General features: G+C 36.6%; 4 protein-coding genes and 2 long non-coding RNA genes across 13 annotated transcripts; 4 read left to right on the forward strand and 2 right to left on the reverse strand.

Annotated features, from left to right (window-relative positions):
• Nucleotides 1-228: 228 nt before the first annotated feature.
• Nucleotides 229-1137, reverse strand: LOC116403862. Its single transcript, XR_004216772.1, has 2 exons — nucleotides 978-1137; nucleotides 229-860 (listed from the first exon to the last, which is right to left on the reverse strand). It is a non-coding gene; the product is annotated as an uncharacterized LOC116403862 (long non-coding RNA).
• On the forward strand, nucleotides 608-1711 carry LOC101210285 (small heat shock protein, chloroplastic). The gene is made up of 2 exons (XM_004145912.3): nucleotides 608-879; nucleotides 1135-1711. Exons 1-2 carry the CDS (start codon nucleotides 633-635, stop codon nucleotides 1575-1577), a joined length of 690 nt encoding a protein of 229 aa, XP_004145960.1. The 5' UTR covers nucleotides 608-632; the 3' UTR covers nucleotides 1578-1711.
• A 113-nt stretch (nucleotides 1712-1824) lies between these two features.
• Nucleotides 1825-2337, reverse strand: LOC105435418. Its single transcript, XM_011656271.2, has one exon. It carries the CDS (start codon nucleotides 2335-2337, stop codon nucleotides 1825-1827), a length of 513 nt encoding a protein of 170 aa, XP_011654573.1.
• Nucleotides 2338-5327: 2990 nt separating this feature from the next.
• On the forward strand, nucleotides 5328-16016 carry LOC101210036 (serine/arginine-rich splicing factor SR34A). 8 transcript variants are annotated; one of them, XM_011656273.2, is made up of 14 exons: nucleotides 5328-5561; nucleotides 5666-6740; nucleotides 6885-7014; nucleotides 7253-7318; nucleotides 7405-7479; nucleotides 7561-7765; nucleotides 7886-7932; nucleotides 8024-8081; nucleotides 12168-12217; nucleotides 12298-12354; nucleotides 12516-12649; nucleotides 12732-12806; nucleotides 12882-12918; nucleotides 15667-16016. In XM_011656273.2, the coding sequence occupies exons 3-14, from the start codon at nucleotides 6928-6930 to the stop codon at nucleotides 15685-15687; spliced, it is 912 nt and encodes a 303-aa protein (XP_011654575.2). In that variant the 5' UTR covers nucleotides 5328-5561; nucleotides 5666-6740; nucleotides 6885-6927; the 3' UTR covers nucleotides 15688-16016. The 8 variants fall into 8 exon arrangements, with proteins under 8 accessions (XP_011654575.2, XP_011654577.2, XP_011654581.2 ...); XM_011656275.2 differs by having other exon boundaries at nucleotides 5666-5782; nucleotides 6477-7014; XM_011656279.2 differs by having other exon boundaries at nucleotides 5666-5782.
• On the forward strand, nucleotides 8088-10639 carry LOC116403769. The gene is made up of 2 exons (XR_004216600.1): nucleotides 8088-8524; nucleotides 8588-10639. It is a non-coding gene; the product is annotated as an uncharacterized LOC116403769 (long non-coding RNA).
• Nucleotides 16017-18715: 2699 nt separating the features above from the next.
• LOC101209788 (two-component response regulator-like APRR3) lies at nucleotides 18716-23806 on the forward strand. The gene is made up of 8 exons (XM_004145910.3): nucleotides 18716-19164; nucleotides 19962-20123; nucleotides 20230-20360; nucleotides 20461-20598; nucleotides 21092-21251; nucleotides 21349-21691; nucleotides 22397-23171; nucleotides 23264-23806. Exons 1-8 carry the CDS (start codon nucleotides 18906-18908, stop codon nucleotides 23384-23386), a joined length of 2091 nt encoding a protein of 696 aa, XP_004145958.1. The 5' UTR covers nucleotides 18716-18905; the 3' UTR covers nucleotides 23387-23806.
• The last annotated feature ends 541 nt before the right edge of the window (nucleotides 23807-24347 follow it).

The following is a 24347-nucleotide window of genomic DNA, read 5'->3' on the forward strand; positions in this document are numbered from 1 at the left end:
ATCACTGACAAAATTTAAAATTGCAGTTTGAACAATGAATTTGTAGGACGAAGTTCTTAAATATTTTGAAATTTACACCCTTCTTTTGAAGAATAAAAATGGTTACCATTAAGTTCGTGAACTATAGAACTGTTGCAATTAACCTTGTATTTCAACTTTTAATATAACTATTGAATTGACTTAAGTAATAAAAATAATTTAAGATGTGTTTTTGTTTGGAAACGGTAGTAGATTATAGTTATATTTAATTCCAACAAATTCGGATCGTATAGATGTTTAAAAGGAGAGCCATATTTACAAAACCAAAATCTACAAAACAATCGACGGTAGAAAAATCTTGGTGTCCTTGCTCGTGTCCCACCCAATCCATGATGATAAACTGGTTTGAATCAAGCTTCTTATTTCTGTCATTTCCGTAGACCTTTCAAGAATCACTGAGAAGTTCTACCAGTAATAGTCTGGAGTATAACAAGTGACAAGTGTAGAATCTAGAATGAACTTCCAAAACACTCGAGACTCATCTTCATTCTTCTTCTCTTCTCATTTCTCTATAAATGTCTCCTTCATCTTCTCCATAACACCATATCAAAGAACCAAAAGCTAATTACAAATCTGAGTCTCTGACAATAGCCATGGCTTCAACTCTTTCCTCTTCTCCTTCACTTCTGTTGTCCTTCAAACCCAGACCCCTCAAGAAAATCCCTCCGCCACGAGTCACGGTCCTGCCTTTGAGGGTGAGAGCTGAGGCTGGAGCCAGCAGCGGCAACAGCAAAGATACATCTTTGGAGGTTCATGTCAATCCAAGTAGCCAGGGCCAGGGAACGTCCGTGGAAAGACGGCCGGGGTCCAAGCGGCTAGCCCTGGACATTTCACCTTATGGTAAGTTCTTTTAATTTTAATATCGAGGAACGGCTCTAAATATAACAATTAAAGTATTAATAGATTTAGTCCAATATAAAAAAAAAAAAAAAACTTACGAGCTCAGCAAACTTCAGATACAACACTAGATCGCTAATAGGAGTCATAGGTTTATCTTGCCATATTTACCCTTCTTTTAAAAATGTTGCTCGCCTCATAAGTCATTCCCGTTTATGAGAATGTTAGGTGAAGTGAGATTCAATTACCGTTTTGCAGGAATTCTAGACCCTCTGTCTCCAATGAGGACGATGAGGCAAATGCTGGAGACAGTGGACAGGTTATTCGATGACGCAGTAATGATGACGCCAGGATTGAGATGGAACAGGGGTGGGGTCCGAGCTCCTTGGGACATTGAAGAGCACGAAAACGAAATCAGGATGCGCTTTGACATGCCTGGCCTCTCCAAGGAATATGTCAAGGTTTCTGTTGAAGACAATTTTTTGATTATAAAAGGCGGCCATGAGGCTGAGACCTCCAACACCAGCAGCAATGATGACGGCTGGTCCACAAGGAATGCCTCTGCCTACCACACCCGCCTCCAACTTCCTGATGGCGTTGACAAAGACAACATCAAGGCTCAGCTTACCAATGGCGTTCTTTACATTACACTTCCCAAAATCAAAGTCCAACGCAAGGTCATGGATATAGAGATCCAGTAACTAACTGTTTGAAATTCAAAATCCCAGCGCTAGTTTTTGGTTTTTTTTTGTGAGATTCCTACTTTTAGCTCTCTTCAATCTGATATGTATATATACATATATTATTCAATAATGGCAAATTATGTCTCTCTTAACTGCTCTGACTGTTGCTGAATTTGTTCTACAAATCCAACATCACAAGGACTGTTTAGTGGAAAGAAAACTTGACCTTTACAAGTATACACATTCATTGGATGTTTCAGTTACTCTAGGCTTCATTTCCTTCGGGAATGGCTGCCAGTGCTGGCTTCCAAGTTGAAGAAGATTCAAGATTACTATACAACGTGGTGTGCTGAAGCTGGTGCATAATTAGGTCTTCAATTGACACTTGTTTGGCCAGTAAGTGTTGCAGTTCTTTCTTTGTTAAAACGATTCTGACTCTCCTTGTGCTTCTGCTTTTGTGCGAATCTTGGATGAAGGAATGAGGTGGAGGAAGGGCCGTGGGTTGGGGAGAAGGAAGCATGTAATAAACTTGACCCATCTTCAACTCGAATTCGGGAGACAGATGGTGATGGTGAGAGACATCCTGTGAGGATCCAATCACAAAGCCAGTGAAATTGACCAACACATCTTTAACTAGAGTTGGCGTGGTGAACTCCAACACCTTCCCGTCTGACTTAACAATCTTCAAAGCTTCCCCGTGATTCTGCTTGTGCGCTGCGTCAACTTTAAGACAACAAGGGAATTTGATTGTGTAGGAAACACAGCAGGAGTTGCCCATTTTGATTCCTTCAAGACTCGAATCAAGAGAGAGGCAGTTTTAGGCAAATTGTTTTAAACATCGGGGAGGAGCCGTAGGGAAAGTATCATTCTCATCCTCATGCTCATGCATGAACCCATGAAGAAGAAGATGAAAGAGGCAAATTCGGGTAGCCCTTCCTTCAGTTGGAAAACCAAAGTTACTGGGGTGCTAAATACATACAAATAGGAGAGCTTGAAATGGTCAACAAGCGTGCAGAAAGAAAAAGGCATGGTGGGGGCAGCTTCGCCTTTCTGTTCCTGCTCCAACTCTCAACAACTAGGCGCCTACTGTTGTCCATATCTGACTTGGCTTATTCTGTACTTGGGATCTGTGGCCTATGGAATAAAGTCGAACACTTGGTGGGCACTCAACTCATACAGGGGAAACAGAGCTAACGAGTTGAGAATAATTATTAAAAAAAAAAAAAAGGTTGTGGTTGAGTTGGGGGGAAGAGGAGAGGTTAGCTCATAATTTGGTTCCATAAAAAAGAGAAAAAGGCAGCTAAAAGAAATCGTTAAATGCAATGCTTAACGACAAAGTTTGGTTTGTGGAGTGGAAGTATGTATTATATGCATTAGATTTGTTTTGCTAACCCACTAAAAGAAACTAACAATCAAATACTCAAATTTATGCCACGAAACGTTCTTTTTTTGTTGGATAGTGTGATGGTGGTCATCAATCCATCTATCAGATTCTTTGATGTACATTATAAGCTCAATTGTCCGGACAATAATCTTATATTAGAAAACAAATTTCTTCTTTGCCTTCCAATTTATCTCCTCTCAACTTCCTTACTTAAAAAGCATCTTCTTTGGCAGACAGTCAATTCCCAAATTTTTATTCATGAATACGTTCTTGGATAGGATACTGTGAATTTAGTGTAGATATTGTGGATTGGAGGCTTCTCTATAGATATACATATATAACTGATATTGTATCAATATCATGAAATGACTTAGTGGTGAGTTAATCTTCTAATCTTTTCCAAACTGATTTTGATGAATTTAAATGGTTTTTTGAATGAGTAGAAGTTGTTTTTTTCTTCCAATACATGTATGAAAATGAGAAAATAAAATATGATGTATATTCTTAACAACTTCTATGTGTAGCAAAATAATTTTTAGATATTTGGCAAATTGTGTCTTTAATATTGCAAATATAGAAAAGAAAAAAAAAGGTAGTCATCGCTCTCATTCTACCCATATATCCATTTTATCCACCTAACAAACTTAAAGGCGGAATCCCAATTTTTTTCTCTTCATTCTCTTCTTCTACGCGAGCTTGATCTCATCTCTTTTTCTATTCTACGCAATAATTGTTTTTCGCGGTCATTTTTTTGCATGCATGGTCTACTCAATCTTCATTTTCTCCCAAGATTTTTCTTCTCTTTCGACATTCTCTTTTGTATGAGCGCGAATATTAAAGGTTGGGGCAACATTCTGTAGTTGATGATAAAATTTTGCAACTATGTTTTAAGATTTCTGTTTATTTCATAGATTTTGGTTGAAGAATTGTTAGAATTATTGCCTTTTATTTTCTTCATGGAATTTGGAACCACGACGGATTTCAATTGTTTTTAAAAATTACGTTTCTATTTGGGTGTCTTTATAATGGACGGTAACTGGTTCGTGATCAGTTCATAATCGTATTGATGTAAGAACTTGGAAGGCATGGCTACATTTGGGCATGGTCTTGAAACTCGTTGAGGCAGAACATGGTGGTGACCAGACTTGCCGTAGCGATCAAACCGAGAAGAAGTATTGTTCTTCCTGAAGGACGGGGCGAAGAGGGACTCCAAAAACGGAAGTTGCTCGAGATGTGGTTGGGGTTTACTTCATATGTTTTCAAAGAAACTTAACATGGACGAATTTTATGTTGCATTCAAAATTAAAATGAGTGACGTATTAAAATTAAATGAGTGGCTCTTATTTTTCCCGTGAAGTTTGGAGTTTATATGTTTTGATATATTGATTTTGTTCTACTTTTTATGTTGATTTTGTTATGGCTTTATTGGCATGTCTTTCATAGTATATTGATATATTTACCTAACAATATCAATTATAACATCCATAAGTAATCAAATAACTATCATTCACAATCAAATAACAAACTGATTACACAATAATAACAAGATAGTAATACGAAAAATCAATATCGTTAGACGTATCACTTAGATAATAATTAAAGAACAATTACATGACAATTAAATTGGAGCTAGAGAGATTATTGAATTAGTTAATATTAGTAACTATGGTTGAAACTACATGCCACCGCAAAAGTAGGTCTAGCTAAATGAGGTAATGCATGCAACTATCGAGGGTTGTGTTTACTTCAATGAAGAAAAATAATACATTAAACCTTGGTAAATTGTAATTTAACTATGTGAAATTAATGGAAAAGCAAGCATGGCATACACATGTCAAGTGGACTCTAACATGGTTGTGTAAAATCAGGAGCAAACAAATTAACTTGACTAGAAGGTGAACTAAATAGGTCATGTCCAATCAACAATACTTCCAAATCAAATTTTGTTCAAGTTCAAAAGTAACTCACGATGTCATAGACACTCAGTGAAAGCACAAGAAACTTATATTCTTAATCATAAAATATGTAATATTGTAGTTCATTTGACGAGGTTGATAGCAAAGCCAATTTAACAATAATTACACAGGTATAAGTAGAGATAATATTACAAATAATGAAAATAAAGACATCAGAAAATGATTATGACCCCAACAAAATAGTTCATTTGGCTGGGATTGAATCTCCCAAGTCCCACCTACCTACCTTTCATATTGTTTGAATATATAAAAAAGAAGACTTCAATTAGAGAAAAATAAAATAAAATGGATTTTACTGTATTTTATAAATAGTTTTAACATTTTAACAATTTTGAATTTTGAAATTTATTTTATTTTTTTTGTCTTTCTGAGAACAAATAAAGGTTGGTTGAATTAAGTTGATAATCACATATTTGGAAATTAGGTCCCTTTACCTTATTCCCGCGCCTGTGGCTGTGGTATATTATCTTCTGTTACGACCTAACCCTAAGCCCTTCGTCATCCCGTCCGGTCGCTGCGAAGAAAGCAGAGAAGGATCCCCAAGTCATCAACTCCTCTTTCACCCCTTGCTGAGCCGCAGAGCCGTCATTATCGCTTTTCACTTTCTCGGTGCAGTTTACTTCTTCAGTTTCTCAATCTTTGGTATGTTGCTCTCGTTAGGCGTTGCTTATACTTGTATCTATTCACTGTGTCAGTGTGATATCAAAATTAGCTTCATATCCCTGCTGAGGAATTTCATTACTCAGACTGCTCCGTTTTCGAGTGTTTCACGGTGGGTCGGACGTTGGAAATCTTGGATTTTCATTTTGCTCTGTCAGCTCCCTCGTTTTCTGGAATAGGGTGCGGTATTTAGTTGGTTTAAGGTGAAATACATTTTCCAATAACAACATTCCTCAACTTTTTGGTTCCTCCAATTATTTATTTATTTGTTTCATTCCACTTTCTTGTACCTTGGAAATCATAATTTTGTATTTGACTGTTATCTTCGCACCTGGGCTGTAAGAGCCAGCACTAGAAGGAATCAACAACTTAGTACCATGCCAACGTTTGAGTTTTATTTTCTTAATTATGCCTTTGTGCACCCCGTGTACCGAATTGGCCCAAAGAATTTCTTCAATTATGTCCTATTAGTTGGGATTCATGGACTAAAGATCGTGACTCAGAGACCCACCTTCTTGAATTTTGTTTCCATTTTCTTAATCGATAGAGCATTGTTGTATTTCTGTATCAATTTTTTTTTGTAGTTTTTCCACTGACGACCTTGGATAAGCTGGACCAAGAATATTAGCTACTTATAATATAACACCAATGTTTTGTATGACAATGTCCTTAAATATGTTGATATGAATAGAAGAAAACATTTTCTCTGTTCCTCTTTGGAATCGAATGCAACATAATTGAGGATTTCACCGATCATCTAAAGTTAATCAACAGAGGACATCCTACATATTTTTTCAGGACTGTTTTCTCAATGCTATTAAGAGAGCTGAGTAAGGTAAAATTAATCATGTATGTCACTTACCTCATCTCATGACACAGATGCTTTCTTTATGATAGATGACAAGCGCTTCGACAAATATGAGCATTGCAATCATACATAGGGATATAGAGAGGGAATGGGAGGATCATTGTGGAGTTATGGGTATTATTTTTATAAATGGAGCTACTTGCTCACTCTCAGAAGAGCTATGCACTGCTAAATTTCTGGAGAGGATGAGGAGATACAAAATTTATTTCAATATTATTATACCTTTGGAGCATCTGGGAGCAAATGAGCAATGGAATTGTGGAGCACGGCTCACATCGAGGATTGCTCTCTTGGTTTGCTTCATTGTTTATTGTTCTGCCTTATTTGGAGAGTAAAATTGATGATGCCAATGGCAGTTGGTTATGGTGGAAGATGGTGTTTCTTTCCTTTTGATGATTCGTTGAACAGATTGATCATGTTATGACATATGTGTGCAGGAATAATATTCAAACTTCCTCGGAGTAATTTGTTGCCTTGAAGATGAGTAGTCGTTTTTCTCGCACAATATATGTTGGAAACTTGCCCTCAGACATAAAAGAGTATGAAATTGAAGATTTGTTCTACAAGGTAGATTTCCTTGGTCTTAGCTAATTCTTTTCATGGTGTCTGTGCAAATTGTTATTTTCTCTGTTCATATTTTAGATGTGAAAGCTCCTTGCATTGGTGATCTACAGCTGTTCAAATTTATTTTTGTTTTAGTTCTGAAAAAATCTACTACATGTATTTCCTGGTTTCAGCAGATTTAAGGTTTAATTTGTTTGAACTTACAATTTTTATGTCTACATGATTGATATTTTCTTGGCAGTATGGCCGAATTTTGGATATTGAATTGAAGATTCCACCACGCCCTCCATGTTATTGTTTTGTGGAGGTATCATGTTTTTTTTAATCTTTAGTTTGTACATACTTTTAGCTGTATTTTCAAAGTTCATGATATTATGTGCTTTCTGTTGTTAGTTTGAGAGTGTTAGGGATGCAGAAGATGCAATCAGAGCTCGTGATGGATATAATTTTGATGGTTGTCGTCTAAGGGTATCAACTAAGTTTTCTTTTGCCTTCATTTCCTGATTCCTGTCATTTTTGTTGTATTCATATGTTCAGTTTTTCAAATAGGTTGAGCTTGCACATGGTGGTAGGGGCCCTTCATCTAGTGATCGTCGTAGTAGTTATGGTGGTGGTGGTGGTGGGTGGTGGTGGTGGTGGTGGTGGAGGAGGAGGAGGAGGAGGAGGAGGAGGAGGAGGAGGAGGAGGAGGAGGAGGGGAGGGGGAGGGAGGGGGGGAGGACGTTTTGGTGTTTCAAAACGATCAGAATATCGAGGTGTGAGAATATGTTCAGTGCTGCTATAAGGAACCACGATGCTGGAAAATTTTCCCATGCATTGTATTTCATTAGGTCCATATGAATTCATTGCGCTAATGGATGTTTAATTTTTCTCAGTTATTGTACGTGGTCTTCCGTCTTCTGCTTCTTGGCAGGATTTGAAGGTGTTGAAATCTTTATTGTTCAATGAAAGATCAAGGTTTTCTTTTATTGGATTATGTTGATATGATGAATTTACTGGAATAATGCTTTCAGGATCATATGCGCAAGGCGGGGGATGTGTGTTTTGCTGAAGTTTCACGTGATAGCGAAGGTTAAATACACCTTTTTCAGCTATTGTTTTTTTTTTCCAGTTTGTGCCCAACGGTTTTTCCGTGTAGGAATTACTTAGCAAGCAAATGTTGCCTATTTTTTCTTTTTTACAAATTTAACTCATTTAATAACTGATATGGGTTAAAATGTAAGCCTGTGTGTCATCCATAATTCTTACTGCACATATTTAATTAAGCATTTGTTCCTTGCCTGGCTTCAGAACATAATGTGATGGAGGGGTCTTTATAGTTGTATTTATCTCTAAAAAGTGGTTTACTTTCTATTTGGGGTCTATGAATCAAGCTTATGAAAGTTTGGCATATCTCTGTTAGAGAAATGCAAGTCAAACAATCTTGATAATTCTTATCTTTTGGACAACAAGGTGTTCGGATAGAGAAATGCAAGTCAAACAATCTTGATAATTCTTATCTTTTGGACAACAAGGTGTTTGGATAGAGAAATGCAAGTCAAACAATCTTTGATAATTCTTATCTTTTGGACAACAAGGTGTTTGGATAGCTGAACTTTTCTTGAAAGTTCCCCTTGTGTTTCCACCAAAAGAGGAGGCTAACCGCAAAAAGGGCCTCTAATCCAGATTCCCAGAAAAATGAGTTCTAATGGGTAGTTACAAAAAGGTTTTGCCACCTAAGCTCACAAGGAAAAAGGAAATGTGACAAGAGATCAAAGATAGTTTAAGAATGCTCAAGCCCTATAAAAATTCTATTGTTCCTCTTCTAATAGATTCCAAATAATAGCACTTTGGCTTGCCACAAAAAAATTTATTTCTTGCAGAAGGGGATGGAGAAAGTACTTCTTGATCATTCCCTGTAGCCCTTGTCTAACCTAGTGAAGATCAAACTGCTCAAAAAGTTGATTCAAAACTACATAAGCTATATAGCACAAGTCCAATGAATTTGATAATTGATTGCTGGTTGAAATTCTGAAATTTGTTCTATGGATGGATTTCTTGCAATTTCTTGCATCCTTGAATTTGATTGTTGGCCATCATTTTCACTTCCAACATTAACTTCTCAATAGCTTGTTGGAGCATGACCGTTGAGGTTTGCCTCATAAACCAGCCACTAAAGTTTTCAAATTGCCAAGGTTTGTGAGGAAGTAGAGGGATGCTTCTGCATCATGAGATTGGATTTCAGGAAGCTTGTTGGTGTTCTTGATCATCAATTCACCATCAGGCCTGTTCATGAAGGCTCTGATATCAATTTGATGTAGATTAAGAATTTTGGAGAATTCTTGAAGGAAATGTATTATTCATTTTGTTCAGAAGACTCTTATTTATAGAGTTGTAATACACGTTAGCTTGGGGTAAGGAGGTTAACTAAACTATTTAACCCTATTATCCAGTTAACCCTATTCTTCTTACCCCAATTTTCACCTTCTACATCGAGGTAAGGTTAGAGACCAGAGCGAGAAAGGTTTGACCAAATAGAGAAAAAAATGATTGACATGAAAAATTGACAAACTTGGAATCTAAATATGAACACCCCTTCTTTTTTAGGGTATAGCAAAACTCTCAAGCAAATGGAGAAGATCGATAATGTATTTGTTTCCCTTTCAGACAAAAGACAACAGCCCTTTGGCTTGCCTTTTAATGAGCTTATTTCTGGATGTTATGAGGCAAGAGCAATAATCTTTTTTTTTTACTCTTCTAGTTTTGATCATTTTGTGGATTTGGTTTTTTCTACTGCTTTGAATTGGTGCAAATCAAAGGATACCCTTCTTTAAGTAACATTATTTATTAATTTACCTCACACATGAATGTATAGGCAAATTTGTAATAAAAAATAAACTTGGGAGAGAGTACGGAAGATGGAAGATGAAGAACACCACTTTCATCCACAAAGATGAAAAACAACACTTTCAAACACAAATCCTTCAAAATCCCATAGTTCAGTACAAATATTCCAACAGAAAAAAATTGCTAAAATATCTTGAACATGCTTTGAAAAATGTTAAAAATCTCCAAAACTCCAATTTGACATAAGTTACACCGAAACTTAATGGATATTCAAGAACATAAAATAAAACCCAAAAACTTGCTCAAAATTAAGATTTTGAAAATGACAATGCTAGTGATAGTGATCTCAAGGTATGACATCAAAGGTGTCAGAAGATTTCGTGGTGGTAGCTGGAATCGACATCCAGAATCGGTTGGAGAGAGCAAATAACTCCCCAAATAAAATCTCACTGACGGTCCACGACGGTAGATTGCACGACTAGAGTGGGGGCAACAGTCAAGGGAGGTGACAGGGACAGAAGTGGCGAGTTTAGAGGTGTTGCTTATTGAAGGAAGAGGGGGAGATGCTGCAAGTGTGCTTCTTCAGCTTCTCCAAGTTTCATTTTTTATTACAAATTTACCCCTCTCCTCTCTTCATGTGTGAGTAGGATTAATAAACAATATTTAATTTAAAAAGGGATTGATTGCAACCATTTAAAAACTATAAGGGTACAAATTGAAAATTAATGGGTGTGATTGTTACCAACTCCATAGTAAGGGATGGTTTGTGCAATTTTCCAAAAAAAAAAAAAAAAAAAAACTCTGATAGAACACCAAGTAATTGTGTTCTAGTTTGATTGAAAATACTTCAAAGATTACAAAGAAGAATTTTTGAACAAACAATTGTGATTTCAAACATATAGAAAACTAAGAACACCAAAAGTATAAAAAAACATAACCTTCTTTGTCTATCCTGTCTCTCAAGGAAGAGTGCAGAAACCAAAAACTACCCAAAAACTGAACAACCCTCTCTTTCCCACTCCCCTCGTATTTAACTGCTCCTATCTTTTAACAGACTGTAACTTCCCCCTTACTAATGCTTAATGTGCCCTCACCCTCAATAACTTGGGACAATCTCGGGGTGGAATGATGTACTTGCTTGGGACAATCTCGGGGTGAACTAATGTGCCCTCACCCTCAATAACTCTTGCATTTTCTTGCTTCTTTCTTCTGCTATATTGAAGCACAATTTGGGGTCTAAAATACTCCCATCCCTTTTGAAATAAACACAATAGGATGTGGGGATTGGATGAATCATGTGTTGATATGTTCTACTTTCCTGGGGAGGAGAGATCTGAGGCTCATTTTATGTTATTGATGTCTTGATCCCTCTAGTGGTGTCTCAACTAAGTTTACCTTTTTTTTTTTTATTGAAACAGAAGCAAACATTTCGTTGGTATAATGAAAAGAGCTATTACTCATAGTACAATGAAACAAGAATCATAAAAGCCACTAAGGCTAGAACTAGGGATCGAGAGGAATACTAAGGCTAGACCTCAACTAAGTCTACCACCTTCTTAAGGTGGTTTTGTTGCTTTTGAGCTTAAATACTCACGATAAGCTCCAAAGGTCCAACTTATTCAATATTTTTGAGGGTGAGCTATATGCTTAAGAAGGTTATGATTGGCTGCTTGAAGGGCTTTTATTGGTTATGGTTCACTAGCAGTGATAAAATCTAGTGGGGATCTGGTACTCACTATCTTCTCTAGATTCTATGGAGAGAAGAAAATAGTTTGTTAGTCGAAGATGAGTATATTTTAATAAATTATTTTTGGGCTTTTGTTTAGCATACATCTTCTTGATGGTGCACAAATTACAGCCTTTTGATGATTATTAACAATTGAAAGGTGCTCCTCCATTAGCTCTTTTGGAAGGAGTCCTGTCAACCCCTGTCCTTTGGTTGCTTATTTCCGTTCAATTTGAACATATACCATTTTCTTCAGGAAAAAAACCATAACACCTTCTCTTGCAACTTCATATCATCATTATATTTTGTTGTATGATAATGGTGTTTTGGTGTTAACATTGTGTTATGTTGGCTTTTTTGATATTTGAAGAGGCAATGTTTTTTATTAGTTTATAATCCAGGGGTGTATTATCAGTAAAATTTACTTTTATAATGTTTCTTTTTGACACGTAACATAACACACTTGACATTCATTTACACTAACAACTAGGAGTTGTCGATTTTATTCTCCTTTTAAAAATTCCATCAAGCTTAGAAACTGAAATTACTTTGAATTGATTTGGTAATTAGATTAGATATTTACTATTTGAAGTCAACATGTCCAGGGACGTTTGGGATCGTTGATTATACTAACTACGACGACATGAAATATGCTGTAAGTTTTTCTAAAAAGCACATTTTTTCAGAAGTTCTGCATTACTTTATTTTGATAGTTGATGTTTTTCTATTATTTAGATACGAAAACTTGATGATACTGAATTCAGAAATCCTTGGGCGAGAGCATACATTCGGGTACCTTAACCTTTATTCGCATGCCATTTTGGTTATTTCGAAATAGCCTAATGCTGTGATATTTTTCATAATCAGCACACCCTCTTTCTTCAGCACTTAAGAAACTGGATTCAGTTGTCTGTGCCCCTTGTTTGTGGATAACATATCATATATGGTTGCAGGTGAAGAAGTACGATGGAAGTCCCACTAGGAGCAGGAGCAGGAGCAGGAGTAGAAGCCGTAGCCGTAGCCGTAGCCGTAGCCGTAGCCGTAGCCGAAGCCGAAGCCGAAGCCGGACTGCTAGACGAAATAGGAGGTTCCACTCTTTTACTGTTGGTTTGTATCACCCTCATGGCCTCTTTTGCGTTGTTGTTGTAATGTTTTCTTGTATGCTGCAGCAAATCAGCAGAACGACGATCTGTTTCTAGATCAGTTTCAAGATCAAGATCTCCATCTCCTATTAAATCTTCAAGGTACTTTGGCCTATGCGTGCTTTTTCCCAAAAGTTTGGATTTGCTTGACAAACATTTTTCTGCAAAAATATGCAGGCCACGGTCAAAATCAAGATCTGGATCACCACGTCAGGTATGCAACATTTGGTTTTAATGCTTCAAAAACTGTAAACTTTATAGCATCTATTTACACTCATGATAAATAATGTTATCTGAGCTGTATAAATTGGTAGTGATGTTTAAAAAGAACCTTTGGATAAAGGTTTAGAAGGGGTGTTTTTTTTATGGGGGAGGGAATGGGTACGATGGTTATCTTGTGGTCATCATTTTGTTTTTGGTAGCATGAGTATCTATCTTGTTGCCAATGGAAGTGATCAGAAGCTGAGAAGCATGGGATATGTATTCGATAATTATGGCACGTCATTTTTAAAAATATAGGACAACACGATATGGAATCATTCATTAAAACATACCCTTATTAGAAACACATAATTTTTTTATACAAGAAAGACATTTAAAGTTGATGATTTTATGCATTTATATGCTTAAAAACTAGTTGGTTGTATTTTGGATTCAAATTTTACTTTTATTATATATTTCTAATTAGTACGTGCAATAAGCATGTTGATCGTTTATATGCTTAACAATTGGAATATTGTTAAGGGGGATTTGGAAGGTGTGTTTAAAGAGTTCTTCAAAAGAGCTATCTTAAATCGATCCCTGGTTGAGACTTATGTGTGTCTAATAGAGTTGAGGATTTTAGGCCTATTAGTCTAATCACCTGTATTTATAAGATTTTGGATAAGGTCCTTGCTAATCGGTTAAGGAAAGTGATGCATTCTACAATTTTCGAGGCGCAAGGAGCTTTTTTAGCAGGTAGAGAGATCTTAGATCAATTCCTTATAGTCAATGAGGCAATTGAGGATGTTCATCAGAGGAAAAAGGAGGGAATCGTACTTAAGCTTGATTTTGAAAAGACCTATGATCATGTTGATTGGGATTTTTTGGTAAGGTGATAATGAAGAAAGGCTTTGCCTTTAGATGAAGGATGTAGATGTGGGGATGTGTTAGGAATGTTCAGTACTCTATCCTTGTCAATGGAACTCCTAAAGGTTCGATCTAAGCCTCTAGAGGTTTAAGGAAGCCAGAGTGTGCAGTACTCAAACCAAGCTTCTTGATGTCCTCAATCGTCTCATCCTTAAAGGAGTAGATGGAAACATTATTGAATCCCTTAGGATTGGCTCAAATGAGGTGGCTTATCCTACCTCCTGTTTGCTGTAACACTATCCTGTTTTGTTAGGGTAAAGAGGAGTCTTTTATGATCCTTAATCATATGGTGGAGTTTTTCGAGGATGTGTCTGGTCTTGAAATCAATAGGAGTAAATGTTAAATTCTAGGGATTATCCGTGACCAAAGGAAGATCGGAAGATGGGCGGAGTTGTTTGGATGTGAGATTGGATCTTTTCCCTCTTCCTACCTTGGTCTCTCTTTCGGTGGTAACTCGGAAGTTACATCGTGTTTGGACCATATTTCTGAGAAGGTTAAGGAAAGGCTTCTCAATTGGAAGAAAAGTTTCTTTTCCAAGGCAAGCTAGTTAACTTTGATTAGATCGTTTCTTAGTTGTATCTCAGTTTATCACTGTCCCCTTTTTTGTGTCCCTAGTTCAGTTTGTAAGTGTTGAAAAATCCATGAGGACTTTCTTTGGGAGCAGGTGGATGAAGGGAAGGGCTTTCATTTGGTCAACTGGTAGATGGTTGGAAGACCTATTAGTAAGGGAGGGTTTAGAGATTGGCAATTTAAGGTCTCACAATAGAGCTCTCTTGGCTAAGTGGCTTTGGGCTTTGCAATTAAACCCAAAGCCTAGTGGTTGGGAGACTTGTTATTTGTGAGCAAGTATGACAATCGCCTGTACGATTGAGTGGTGAAAGGGTTAAAGGCACACATTGAAATCCGTAAAAAGATATCTCGTTTGAACTTTCTACCTTTTCTCATTTTGTGAAGTGTGTGGTGGGAATGGAAAGGACATTTTTTTGGGAGGATCAGTGGGTGGGGGAGGGCGCTCTTTGTTCTGTCTTTCCTCATATTTGTCACCTTTCTTCCTTTAAAAATTGCACGAGTTCTGACTTCTTGATTTGGTCCGGTCTTTTTCCTTTGGGTTTTTTTGTAATCTGTCCAATAGGGAAACAATGGAGGTTGCCTTTCTGCTTTCTTTACTGGAGGAGGGGTCCTCTTTTAGTGAAGGATTAAGATTTCCAAGAAAGGTTTTGTATCCGGCAAGTCTTGTTTGGTCGTGTTAACACTTTTAATAGACTTGCTAGAAGGAAAACTTCACTTCTGGGGCCTTTTTGTTGCATTTTGTGCCGTAAGGCAGAGGAAGATCTGGACCATCTCTTGTGGGGCTGCCAGTATGTGAGATCTGTATGGAGCTTATCCTTGCAGGAGTTCGATGTCAGCATTGCTGGTTAGAGAGATGTGCATGGGAAGAAAGGCCACTTGTTATGGCTTGCTGGGGTGTGTGCACTTATGTGGGATATTTGGGGGGAGAGAAATGATATAGTTTTTATAGGGAAGAATAGAGACTCCAGTGAGATTCGGTCTTTAGTGAGATTTCACGTGTCCTTTTAGGCTTCGGTTTCATAGCTTTTTTTGTCACTATTTGCTTGGAAACATTAATCTTAGTTGGATCCCCTTCCTTTAGTGGGGTTTTTTTTTTTTGTTGAGCTTTTCTTTTTTGTATGCCCTTATATTCTTTAATGAAATTTGTTTATGTAAAAAAAATCCAATGCATTTGGTCTTATTTTGACTTTGTACAACGTCTAATAAACACATCTATTGCACTAAATACTTTGAATAAGTAAGATAATGGAAATTCCTTTTTCAGGCACGAGAAGGAAGCGAGTGATGCAAAGCTATGATTATATGTATGGTTGTTATAATATTCAGGATGTGACATTGCCTTGGGATTCGTTTTAGTTTAGGACCTATGCAGTGCAGACTCCATATGAGGGGTTGAGTTGGAAAGTGGCATGAGTTGTATGGATATTCTTTTGAATCCTTCCTACATCACTTTGTTAGGAGACATTTTTAGGTATCTGCATTCTCAAGATACTTGCACACTGGTTTCCCTGCTGATAACTATTCAGATTTTGTTTGAAAGTTGAAAATGAAATTGTTAGTAAATGGGATTTTAGACGTTGTAATTATTAATTTTAGACGTTGGATATTCTTCTCCTTTTGCTTCTTGTCTTCTTACCTGATGTTTACTACCATGAGGGACACAGGTTGAAGAGACCCATGAGGGATGAACGATGTGCTCTCAATGTGAACATGCACGTTGATATGAACTTGCAGATGGAGGAACCCACGTTCCGTTTTTAGATCTGCGATAATCATAGATGATGTGAACTCCGTAGGGTGAATGTGCCTTTGTTTTGGTATTTACAGGCACATATCATATCTATGCTTTTCTATGATTTAGGTGAGATGCACTAAAGAAAAGTAAAAAACTAGAAAATGAAAGAAGGTATAAGAGGAAGAAGAGGCCGACAAAAGTTGATAGTGAGGGGCGGTGAGTTGCTGTTGTAGGGATTTGGAGCTTAGATGATGAAAGTGGGGTGGGGGTTGGGGGTTGGGGAAGGGGAAGAAGATGAAAGAATAAACATAAAAATTGGTGCAGGGTTCAAAATGCCACTAGGACTGCTTCTAACGACCCTCATAACGTAATTTAGCAAGGTGGGTTGTTTACCTAAATCTCTAATGTGAATTAAAATTGAGTTCAGTCAGTTTTTTAATCACATACAATCATGTGATCTCATCGGGTCAATTGGAAGATTAGTGTGGTTAAAAAGGAGTTTAGGTAAAAATGGTACTTTTAAAAATAAAAATAAAAGGAATTTAGGTCAATTTGGCGTAGTGGTTGTGGCTTCAATATTTTGTCCGATCAACGAGTTCGAGCCAGCCCACAATTTTTTCCTTTTTCTCTTTCGAAGTTTTCAGTTTATCACTTTGCAATAAATAAAAAATACATTGATGAATTAAATAATAGTGTGGCTCCAATTTTCTATTTACAAATCAGGGTATATTAATTTTTTTAAACAACAAACATCTTTTATTAATCAACTGATGTTTTAAATATAACATGAAGAATATATGAAACTATTTTTAAAAAATATAGCAAAATCTTAGTCCATTAATTTTTTTTTTTTTGCTATATTAATGAAAACATAATTTATTTTAAACTTGATATGAATTTAGCTTTTCAAATTTAAAATCATTGACATTTTAGCATTTAATTTAATTTATTTAATTCAGATATAAGATGTCTTTTTAGTGTTACTTTTAAATAATCAGCTCTCATCCATCTTTTATTAATTTACGACATGCGCTTGTCCTTATTTTTTCGTTAATAATAATTCGCTTCTTAGCTCTCTTCCGGGAAGTCCTGTATACATATCCTCTTTAATAATGTCCACCAGAACACATTAGCAGCTACGCGGACACCATCTTCATCACTATTCCCTAATTCTAAACCATTTTCATTTTTCCCTCTCTTCATTTGATTTCCTTATTCTAACTCATCTCTTCTTTCTTTCTCTTTTTTCTTTCAATTTTAGGCCGAGCAGATTTCCACATTGGTGAATGTTGCTGGCATTACCATCAAATCATACTGGCCATCTCTTTTTGCTAAGTTGGCCGTCAATAGGAACATCAATGATCTCATTCTCGACCTAGGATGTGCTGCTGCAGCTGCTCATCCACTCTCCATTGCATCTTTTGTCGGCAATGTCGCTGTTGCCGCTCCCGTAAAAAAGAAGGTATACACCGGTTTTTTAATTCTAATTTTGCAGTTATTTATATATAAATATGTAAGTATATGTGATTTAAATGCTGCAATTAGCAATTCAGCTGGAGCATATATATATATATAGATATATTGATTCATTACTTATATAATTATTGGTGGTTACATAGATTTGATCAACTATTGATGATATCACTCCGTAATAAAAAAAAAATAAAGTGTAAAGTCTTAGGTATTTTATAAATTTGTGCTGATACTATAATATTATTATTATTATTATTATTATTATTATTATACCTAGGTAAAGTTTAATTTTTTAAAAAGAAAACGTGAAAAGACTAATATAAATATATTATACGTCATTAAAAAAAATGAAACTATAAACGGAATTTGACATTAGAAAAGTTTATCCATAAATTTGGAAATATGATATTATAGGTCAACATGACATAATTATTGATATTTTATGTACTAAAAGAAAACTGAGCCTGGGAGTGACATTTAAATAAAGTAGAGTAGCAGATAGTGACACGGTTTAAAGAAACGAGTGGCTGACAAGATAGAGCCCAATCCCGAGAAACGACTGTGTACGATTTTATGCATTTGCATTTGCATTTCAAAAAAAGAAAAAAAAAAAAAAAAAAGAATTCAAAGAGTCTTCTCCACCACAGCCACCAATTTGGTTTACAGATATTATTCATTATTTTATTATACCTAAAATGTAGAAGAAAAAGATCTACCGCTGTTTCCTCCGCGCCACAACGCCACGTTTCGATTTCTTAAGGCGTCGATATTTTTTAGACCAATCATACAGCAGCACGTCAACCCGCTATTGGAAAATATCTTGGAAGTGGGACCCGGCTCAAAAGTATCTCGGTTTCTTTATTTGCCGAAATCCAAAAAAAAGGAGAATTAATCCGGGCCCACCCGCTACGCCCAACAAACCATCGCCACAAAAACATAACCAATCGGACTTTTGTCTCTTAGCCTTTGCTATCCAACAATCTCCTCCTCCGACTAAGCCGCTGACGTGTCACGAGTGGGCCTTGTTGGACTCTCTTTCAGATATTTTTCTCCTCCCCTTCTTCTCAGCCCTCCGATTTGTGGCGGTTAAATCCCCACTCCTCCTCTCTGCCCTTGGATCCCCACTCAATTTGCAGCTGATATTTTTTTAGATATTTTTTCTTTGTTTCCTTTGCAGAGGAAGCAAAAGGATGAGATTTTCAGCCACCGTTTTCTTCTTCTTCTTCTTCATTCACACCATTCTCCCTTTTCTCCTTCTTCTTCGTTTCTGATTTGCTTTCGTTTCAGACATTAAAATGGGCGAGGCCGTGGTCCTGAGCTCTGAGGATGTGGATGTGGATGTTGATTATGTCAGGCTCCACAGCGACGATATGGCAGATGCAGAGAGTATGGGCACTCACAGACCTAACAGAGATTGCAGTTCAAGTGGATTTGGGATCGGGATTAAGTGGGAGCGCTTCTTGCCCAAGATGATGCTCAGGGTTTTGCTCGTTGAAGCCGACGATTCCACCAGACAGATTATCACTGCCCTCCTCCGCAAGTGCTGCTACCGAGGTTTATTTCTCCTTCTTTTCTCCCAATCCCTCTTTCAATGTTTCAACTCATCCTAAATTTATTTTTTCTAGCCGTCAATTTCTCTTACTCACTTTCCCCCTTAATTCCTCTTCTACTTCTATTACTGTACACTCTGAAAATCAAAATGATTACAACTTTTAGTGCTAATATAACTGTTAATTTACACCCAAATCCTCTTTCTTCTGCTCTTCTGTCTCTCCTATCTTCTAACTTTACATTCTGTATTCTCCTTCTTTTTTAAATTGGTCATTTCTATACTACTGACTCCAATTTTCTGTTCAAATATTTTCTATTCCAGCACCTCCCAACTGATGGACAAAAATTGACCCATTTATGCTCATTTTCTTCTATTTTTTCTACTTTTACAACTTTATATACCCAATCATCTTTTGTTACTTTTAGACTAACTAACCATTTGCTTCTGCCTTTTCTCTTCCTTTAATACTTGAGACTGTATCATAAATCGTAAGTTGATAGGTTTTCCTTTTCTATGGTTTTGGAGATGGACCAAAAAAAAAAAAGGCCTCTCATTGATATACATCTAAAATAATTGGTGGCTTAATTTGCCTTTTGTCTTAAGAAATTAATATTAGCTTTAAACTTTACTTCATATCAATGTTGCATTAGGACTAAAATGCTCTACTTATTCGACTGCAGCCACCTGATTCTGTCTCTGTGTGTATTTGAAATGTTGGGATCTTCCCTTGAGGGGAGTACGAGAAGTTAAATTTAACCCTTTTCAACTGAAGATATTTTCGTTTTTCTTGTTTAAAAAGTTGCTGCTGTTCCTGATGGCTTGAAAGCATGGGAAATTCTCAAAGAAAGGCCCCGTAATGTAGATCTTATATTGGCAGAAGTTGAATTGCCGTCAATCTCTGGATTTGCTCTCCTAACTCTGATCATGGGGCACGAGACTTGCAAAAATATTCCTGTTATAAGTAAGTTCCTGAAAGTACTGATGGATAGGAATGTGCTATCTGAGATATGCTTTCTGTTAATTGTGCAATAGGTAAATCTAAACACTAGGCATTTTACTTTGTGCAGTGATGTCCTCCGAAGATTCTATCAGCACTGTTTACAAATGCATGATGAAAGGTGCAGCAGACTATCTTGTCAAGCCCTTAAGGAGAAATGAGCTGAGAAACCTGTGGCAACATGTTTGGAGAAGACAAGCGGTATGCTACTTTAGTGTATATATGTGTGTGTGTAAAATTCTTCTTAGGCCAGCCATGAAATACTAAATTCTAATGTAGTTATGATCAACGTTGATTTCAGTCATCCAATGTGAGAGCTGACATTCAAGAAAAGGTTGAAGTCACTTCAGAAAATGAGACCGCAAGCAATCACTCAACTGGTTATGTTGCTGGAGTTCAGAGGAATAACAAAAACATTGAGAAAGGAAGTGATACTCAGGTTAGAATGGACTTATTTATGGTGGACTAAATGTAGGGTTTTACCTTACTGCTTTTATTTTGTTAAGGAAAATGCAGTATGGGTCTTAAATTAACTATCCATTCTGTTAGCGGCAATCTTATTTGTGCAAATAGTCATTTGATTGATTAATTGCATACAATACCGAAACTTTTTTTTTTTTTTTTGAAAAGGGATACCGGAACTTTTCTGTTTTAAAGAAAACCAGAACCTATCAGCAAATTGATTGTTTTGATTTCCACTAAGAAAAAATATTTGAAGTGAGATGTAGGTTTTGAGGATCTCATTCTTCCTTACAAAATAGGTGTCCCCGAATTCTTATTAATAGTGAAATCTGTGTGAAAGTACTTGGATAATTCAAATCTTTTAATTTCCCAATTGATGTACTTACATGTGCATATGAATCTAACCATGCTCCGAAGGCATCTTCCATTTTTTATTCTAGCTAAAGGCTAATGTTTAGTGTCTCTTGCAGAGCTCTTGTACAAAGGTAGATTTCGAACCTGGAAATAAGATACAGGAAAATTCACAGTCTAGGCAGGGAAAAGCCTCTCCCAACGACTTCAAGCCACAAAAAGATGAACGTCACATCAATTTGAGTCAAAGATTGTTTATGCATGAAAATGAAACTGGAGGTAGCACTTATTTATTTATTCAGTTGCTGGTTGTTCATTTGGTCGTTTCTTATTCTTTTTGCAGAATCTAACTTTTATAATCTTCGCACTGTACTAGGATTGGCAATGAGTTGCTATGTCAATACTGATTTACCAATCACACTAAGCATGGGTCTTGAGCCAATCAATGATGGGAGAAGTCCTAATATTGCTAGTGAAGCGGGTCATGATAAGGATCTGTTTGCCAATCCATCCAGAGATGCAACTGCCTCGAATCATGCCCGTATCAAGTATCCCGATAACTACCAAAAAAGTTCTCCTTCCAACAATTTTGCCGCAAACAATTTCGGCTCTGCTCTTCATTTGGATCTTTCCCTGAGAAGATGTCAACCTAACGATTTTGAGGAGCGTGCTGCAGGACAGGCTACTCTCAAACATTCTAGTGCTTCAGCTTTTACAAGGTGTGGTTTCTTTTTAGTTCTGATTCTTGGCCTTTCATTTGTGTGTGCGCTCGTGCCTATGGATTTTTAGTAGGAGACTGAAAGCATCAATCTGAACTCTAGGCATCATATGGAAATGAATGCTTTCCTAACTGCTTGCTAGAGAAATACAAAGCCTTCAAAATTAGAATGCACCCCTTCACTTCAAGTGGATAAGAGGCTAAAACTTATTAATCGAATCCTTCCCCTCCCTCATTTTACTCTTTGGATGGATATCACTTTCATAACTGCCTCCTGGAATTGATTGTGGTTGATTGAGTTATCACTTTTGCGTTTGAGAAGCTACTTTTTCTTTTTCTTGTTATCCTTCATTCCTTCCGTCATGTGTTCGAAATTTGAATAGATACATTGTTCCAGAAATATAGTGCCCTATATTATCTTTTGTACCTAGAATCTTCAATTGATGAAGTTCTTGCAACATTGTAGGAGAGGGCTGTGTGATTGAACTGTAAGGTTGGTAGAAGTCTGTAAAATTCCAGGTGAATGGGATCTAGTTCTTCTTCAAGAACTATGCAATTATACTACGATATGTTTTGAAGGCAATGAGTGGCATAGTTAGTTTAGCTATGGGAGAAGAGTAGCTGCGATATTATCAAGTGTTGCATTATGAAGAATATAATGTTTATTTTCTTTCTATTTGCTGAGCCTTGTGTGGTGATTGTGCAGATACACTTTCAGGCCGTTGCAATCACTTCAAGCAAAATCAAGCAGCATCTGTGATGAGCAAAAGGAAACTGAAAGCAACCCTGATCATGTTGGAAGTATGGGTGCTACTTCTACCTCTGATACCATTAATCCCACGCCAAATCTTCAAAAGAGTAGTACTTCTATGCCTATGATCACGAGTCAATCTACTCAGTCTGAAGTTGCTAAATCAAGTACGTCAGAGACGGCAATCCCTCTTCAAGTTTCAGGGACAGATTTGATGTCTAATAATCAACGCTCAGGCTCAGGCCATGGCTCTTTACCTTCTCACAACTTCTGCGCACAACTGGGTAGCCCATCATCTCCATGCCGAACTTCAGTCACCCATCCAGAACTCATCTTTGGAAAACAGACGGTTTATCCTTTAAACCTTGAGAATCATAAATTGGAGCAATTTCTGAACCAGCATCGCATCTTAAGCAGTCCAGCAAGCAGAAAGATAGAGAATTCTGGCCAGTCTCCGGAAAATCAAGGCCATATATCCCCAACCACTGATCACAGTGCAAACAGTAATGTATGGCGTGGTAATACAACTCATGTTGGAAGCCTGGGCTATCCTAGCCCCTGCGGAAGCAACAGCAATGTAGATCGAGTTGGCATTGCAAGGGTTACATCTGAGAGTAGAAATGAAGAAGCTTTGTTTTCTCAAGGAGGAGATTCTTATCGGTCCAGTCAAAGAGAAGCAGCTCTAACAAAGTTCCGACTGAAAAGAAAAGATAGATGTTATGAGAAAAAGGTAGAGTTTTTACCGTATTGCTACTCTAATTTGGCGCTGCTTTTTTTGGTTTTACATTCTGTTTCTTATGGAGGTATTCCATTTCATCTCAGGTCCGTTATGAGAGTAGAAAAAAGCTGGCAGAGCAGCGTCCGAGAGTGAAGGGACAGTTTGTCCGGAGAGTATTGACTGATCCATTGCCTGCAGAAACCAATGACAATACATCCAACGGTTAGCAGTTGGAAATAGGAGCGCCTGTAAAGCCCTTGAATAAGCGTTAAAGCCATATTGCTGCCTTTTGCCCTTCACTTAATAATACTTATAGAAACTGATAAAACAAGAGTGTTGGCGTTGGAAACTACAGGAACAAGAAGCATAAGCTGCCTTCTTCTCTCTTCCATATTCATTTTATTTGCTTTACTTCCCAGAGTTCTCTATCTTTTGTAATTTCTAGAAATTTCGTGAGGGACATTCTTTACATTTAACATGTAGATACACATGATTCCAACATATGTATATTAATTTTGTTTTTTTCTTCCTTTTGTCTATTAGGATATACTTTGTCTTGGAGTTGAACTGGATTTTTCTGATCTAATGTAATTCAACTGAATTGTGATCTTAGCAGTAAAAGAAAAGGAACTCGTATTGATCTTAAATTTAAATCATTCTCTTCTTGTTTGAAAGCCTGCTCGATATGTAAGATCAGAAATTTTGGTGACAACAATCAAGGTGAACTTTGGACAAGGTTCACCCATCAGAACAAATTATTTGAAAGTACAATTATAAATGGCAAGAGTTCAGTAGTTCAAATATTTATGGGTTTGCTAATTTTATTATTTTTCACTTTATTTATAATAAATCTACGATATGTAAACTTTCAAAATTATTCTAGTTCTTGAAATAGAAAAGAAAAAAAAATATATTTTTATTTTCGTCATTGTACCACTGCCTCTTCCTTTTCCACCCCTACTTTTTGCTATGAACATGGGCTTAAAGTCATTTCTAACCAAATTAACCTAGAATTATAGGTATTACAGTGAGATTTAAACTTATGAGTTGAGATAAATACAGTGTAGCTAAATAAATTGTTTTCAATATTTCTAACTTAAAAGATCAATAATTTTGAATTCTATTATTGATTGAAACTAAAAGGCTAAGAAATCTTCATATAGAGATGTTTTTAAATATAGAAAAATG

The sequence above is a fragment of the Cucumis sativus genome, chromosome 5 (genome assembly GCF_000004075.3).
Source record: "Cucumis sativus cultivar 9930 chromosome 5, Cucumber_9930_V3, whole genome shotgun sequence".
Lineage (NCBI taxonomy): Eukaryota > Viridiplantae > Streptophyta > Magnoliopsida > Cucurbitales > Cucurbitaceae > Cucumis > Cucumis sativus.

Excerpts from the sequence above, each read along its gene's own strand:
- LOC101210285 (XM_004145912.3), top strand. The coding sequence starts at position 633 with ATGGCTTCAACTCTTTCCTCTTCTCCTTCACTTCTGTTGTCCTTCAAA. Across the intron at positions 880-1,134 it reads CCTGGACATTTCACCTTATG|GAATTCTAGACCCTCTGTCT; the intron begins GTAAGTTCTTTT and ends ACCGTTTTGCAG.
- LOC105435418 (XM_011656271.2), bottom strand. The coding sequence starts at position 2,337 with ATGGGCAACTCCTGCTGTGTTTCCTACACAATCAAATTCCCTTGTTGT.
- LOC101210036 (XM_011656272.2), top strand. The coding sequence starts at position 6,928 with ATGAGTAGTCGTTTTTCTCGCACAATATATGTTGGAAACTTGCCCTCA. Across the intron at positions 7,766-7,885 it reads AAAACGATCAGAATATCGAG|TTATTGTACGTGGTCTTCCG; the intron begins GTGTGAGAATAT and ends AATTTTTCTCAG. Across the intron at positions 12,650-12,731 it reads ACTGCTAGACGAAATAGGAG|CAAATCAGCAGAACGACGAT; the intron begins GTTCCACTCTTT and ends TGTATGCTGCAG.
- LOC101209788 (XM_004145910.3), top strand. The coding sequence starts at position 18,906 with ATGGGCGAGGCCGTGGTCCTGAGCTCTGAGGATGTGGATGTGGATGTT. Across the intron at positions 20,124-20,229 it reads CAAAAATATTCCTGTTATAA|TGATGTCCTCCGAAGATTCT; the intron begins GTAAGTTCCTGA and ends TACTTTGTGCAG. Across the intron at positions 21,252-21,348 it reads GCATGAAAATGAAACTGGAG|GATTGGCAATGAGTTGCTAT; the intron begins GTAGCACTTATT and ends GCACTGTACTAG.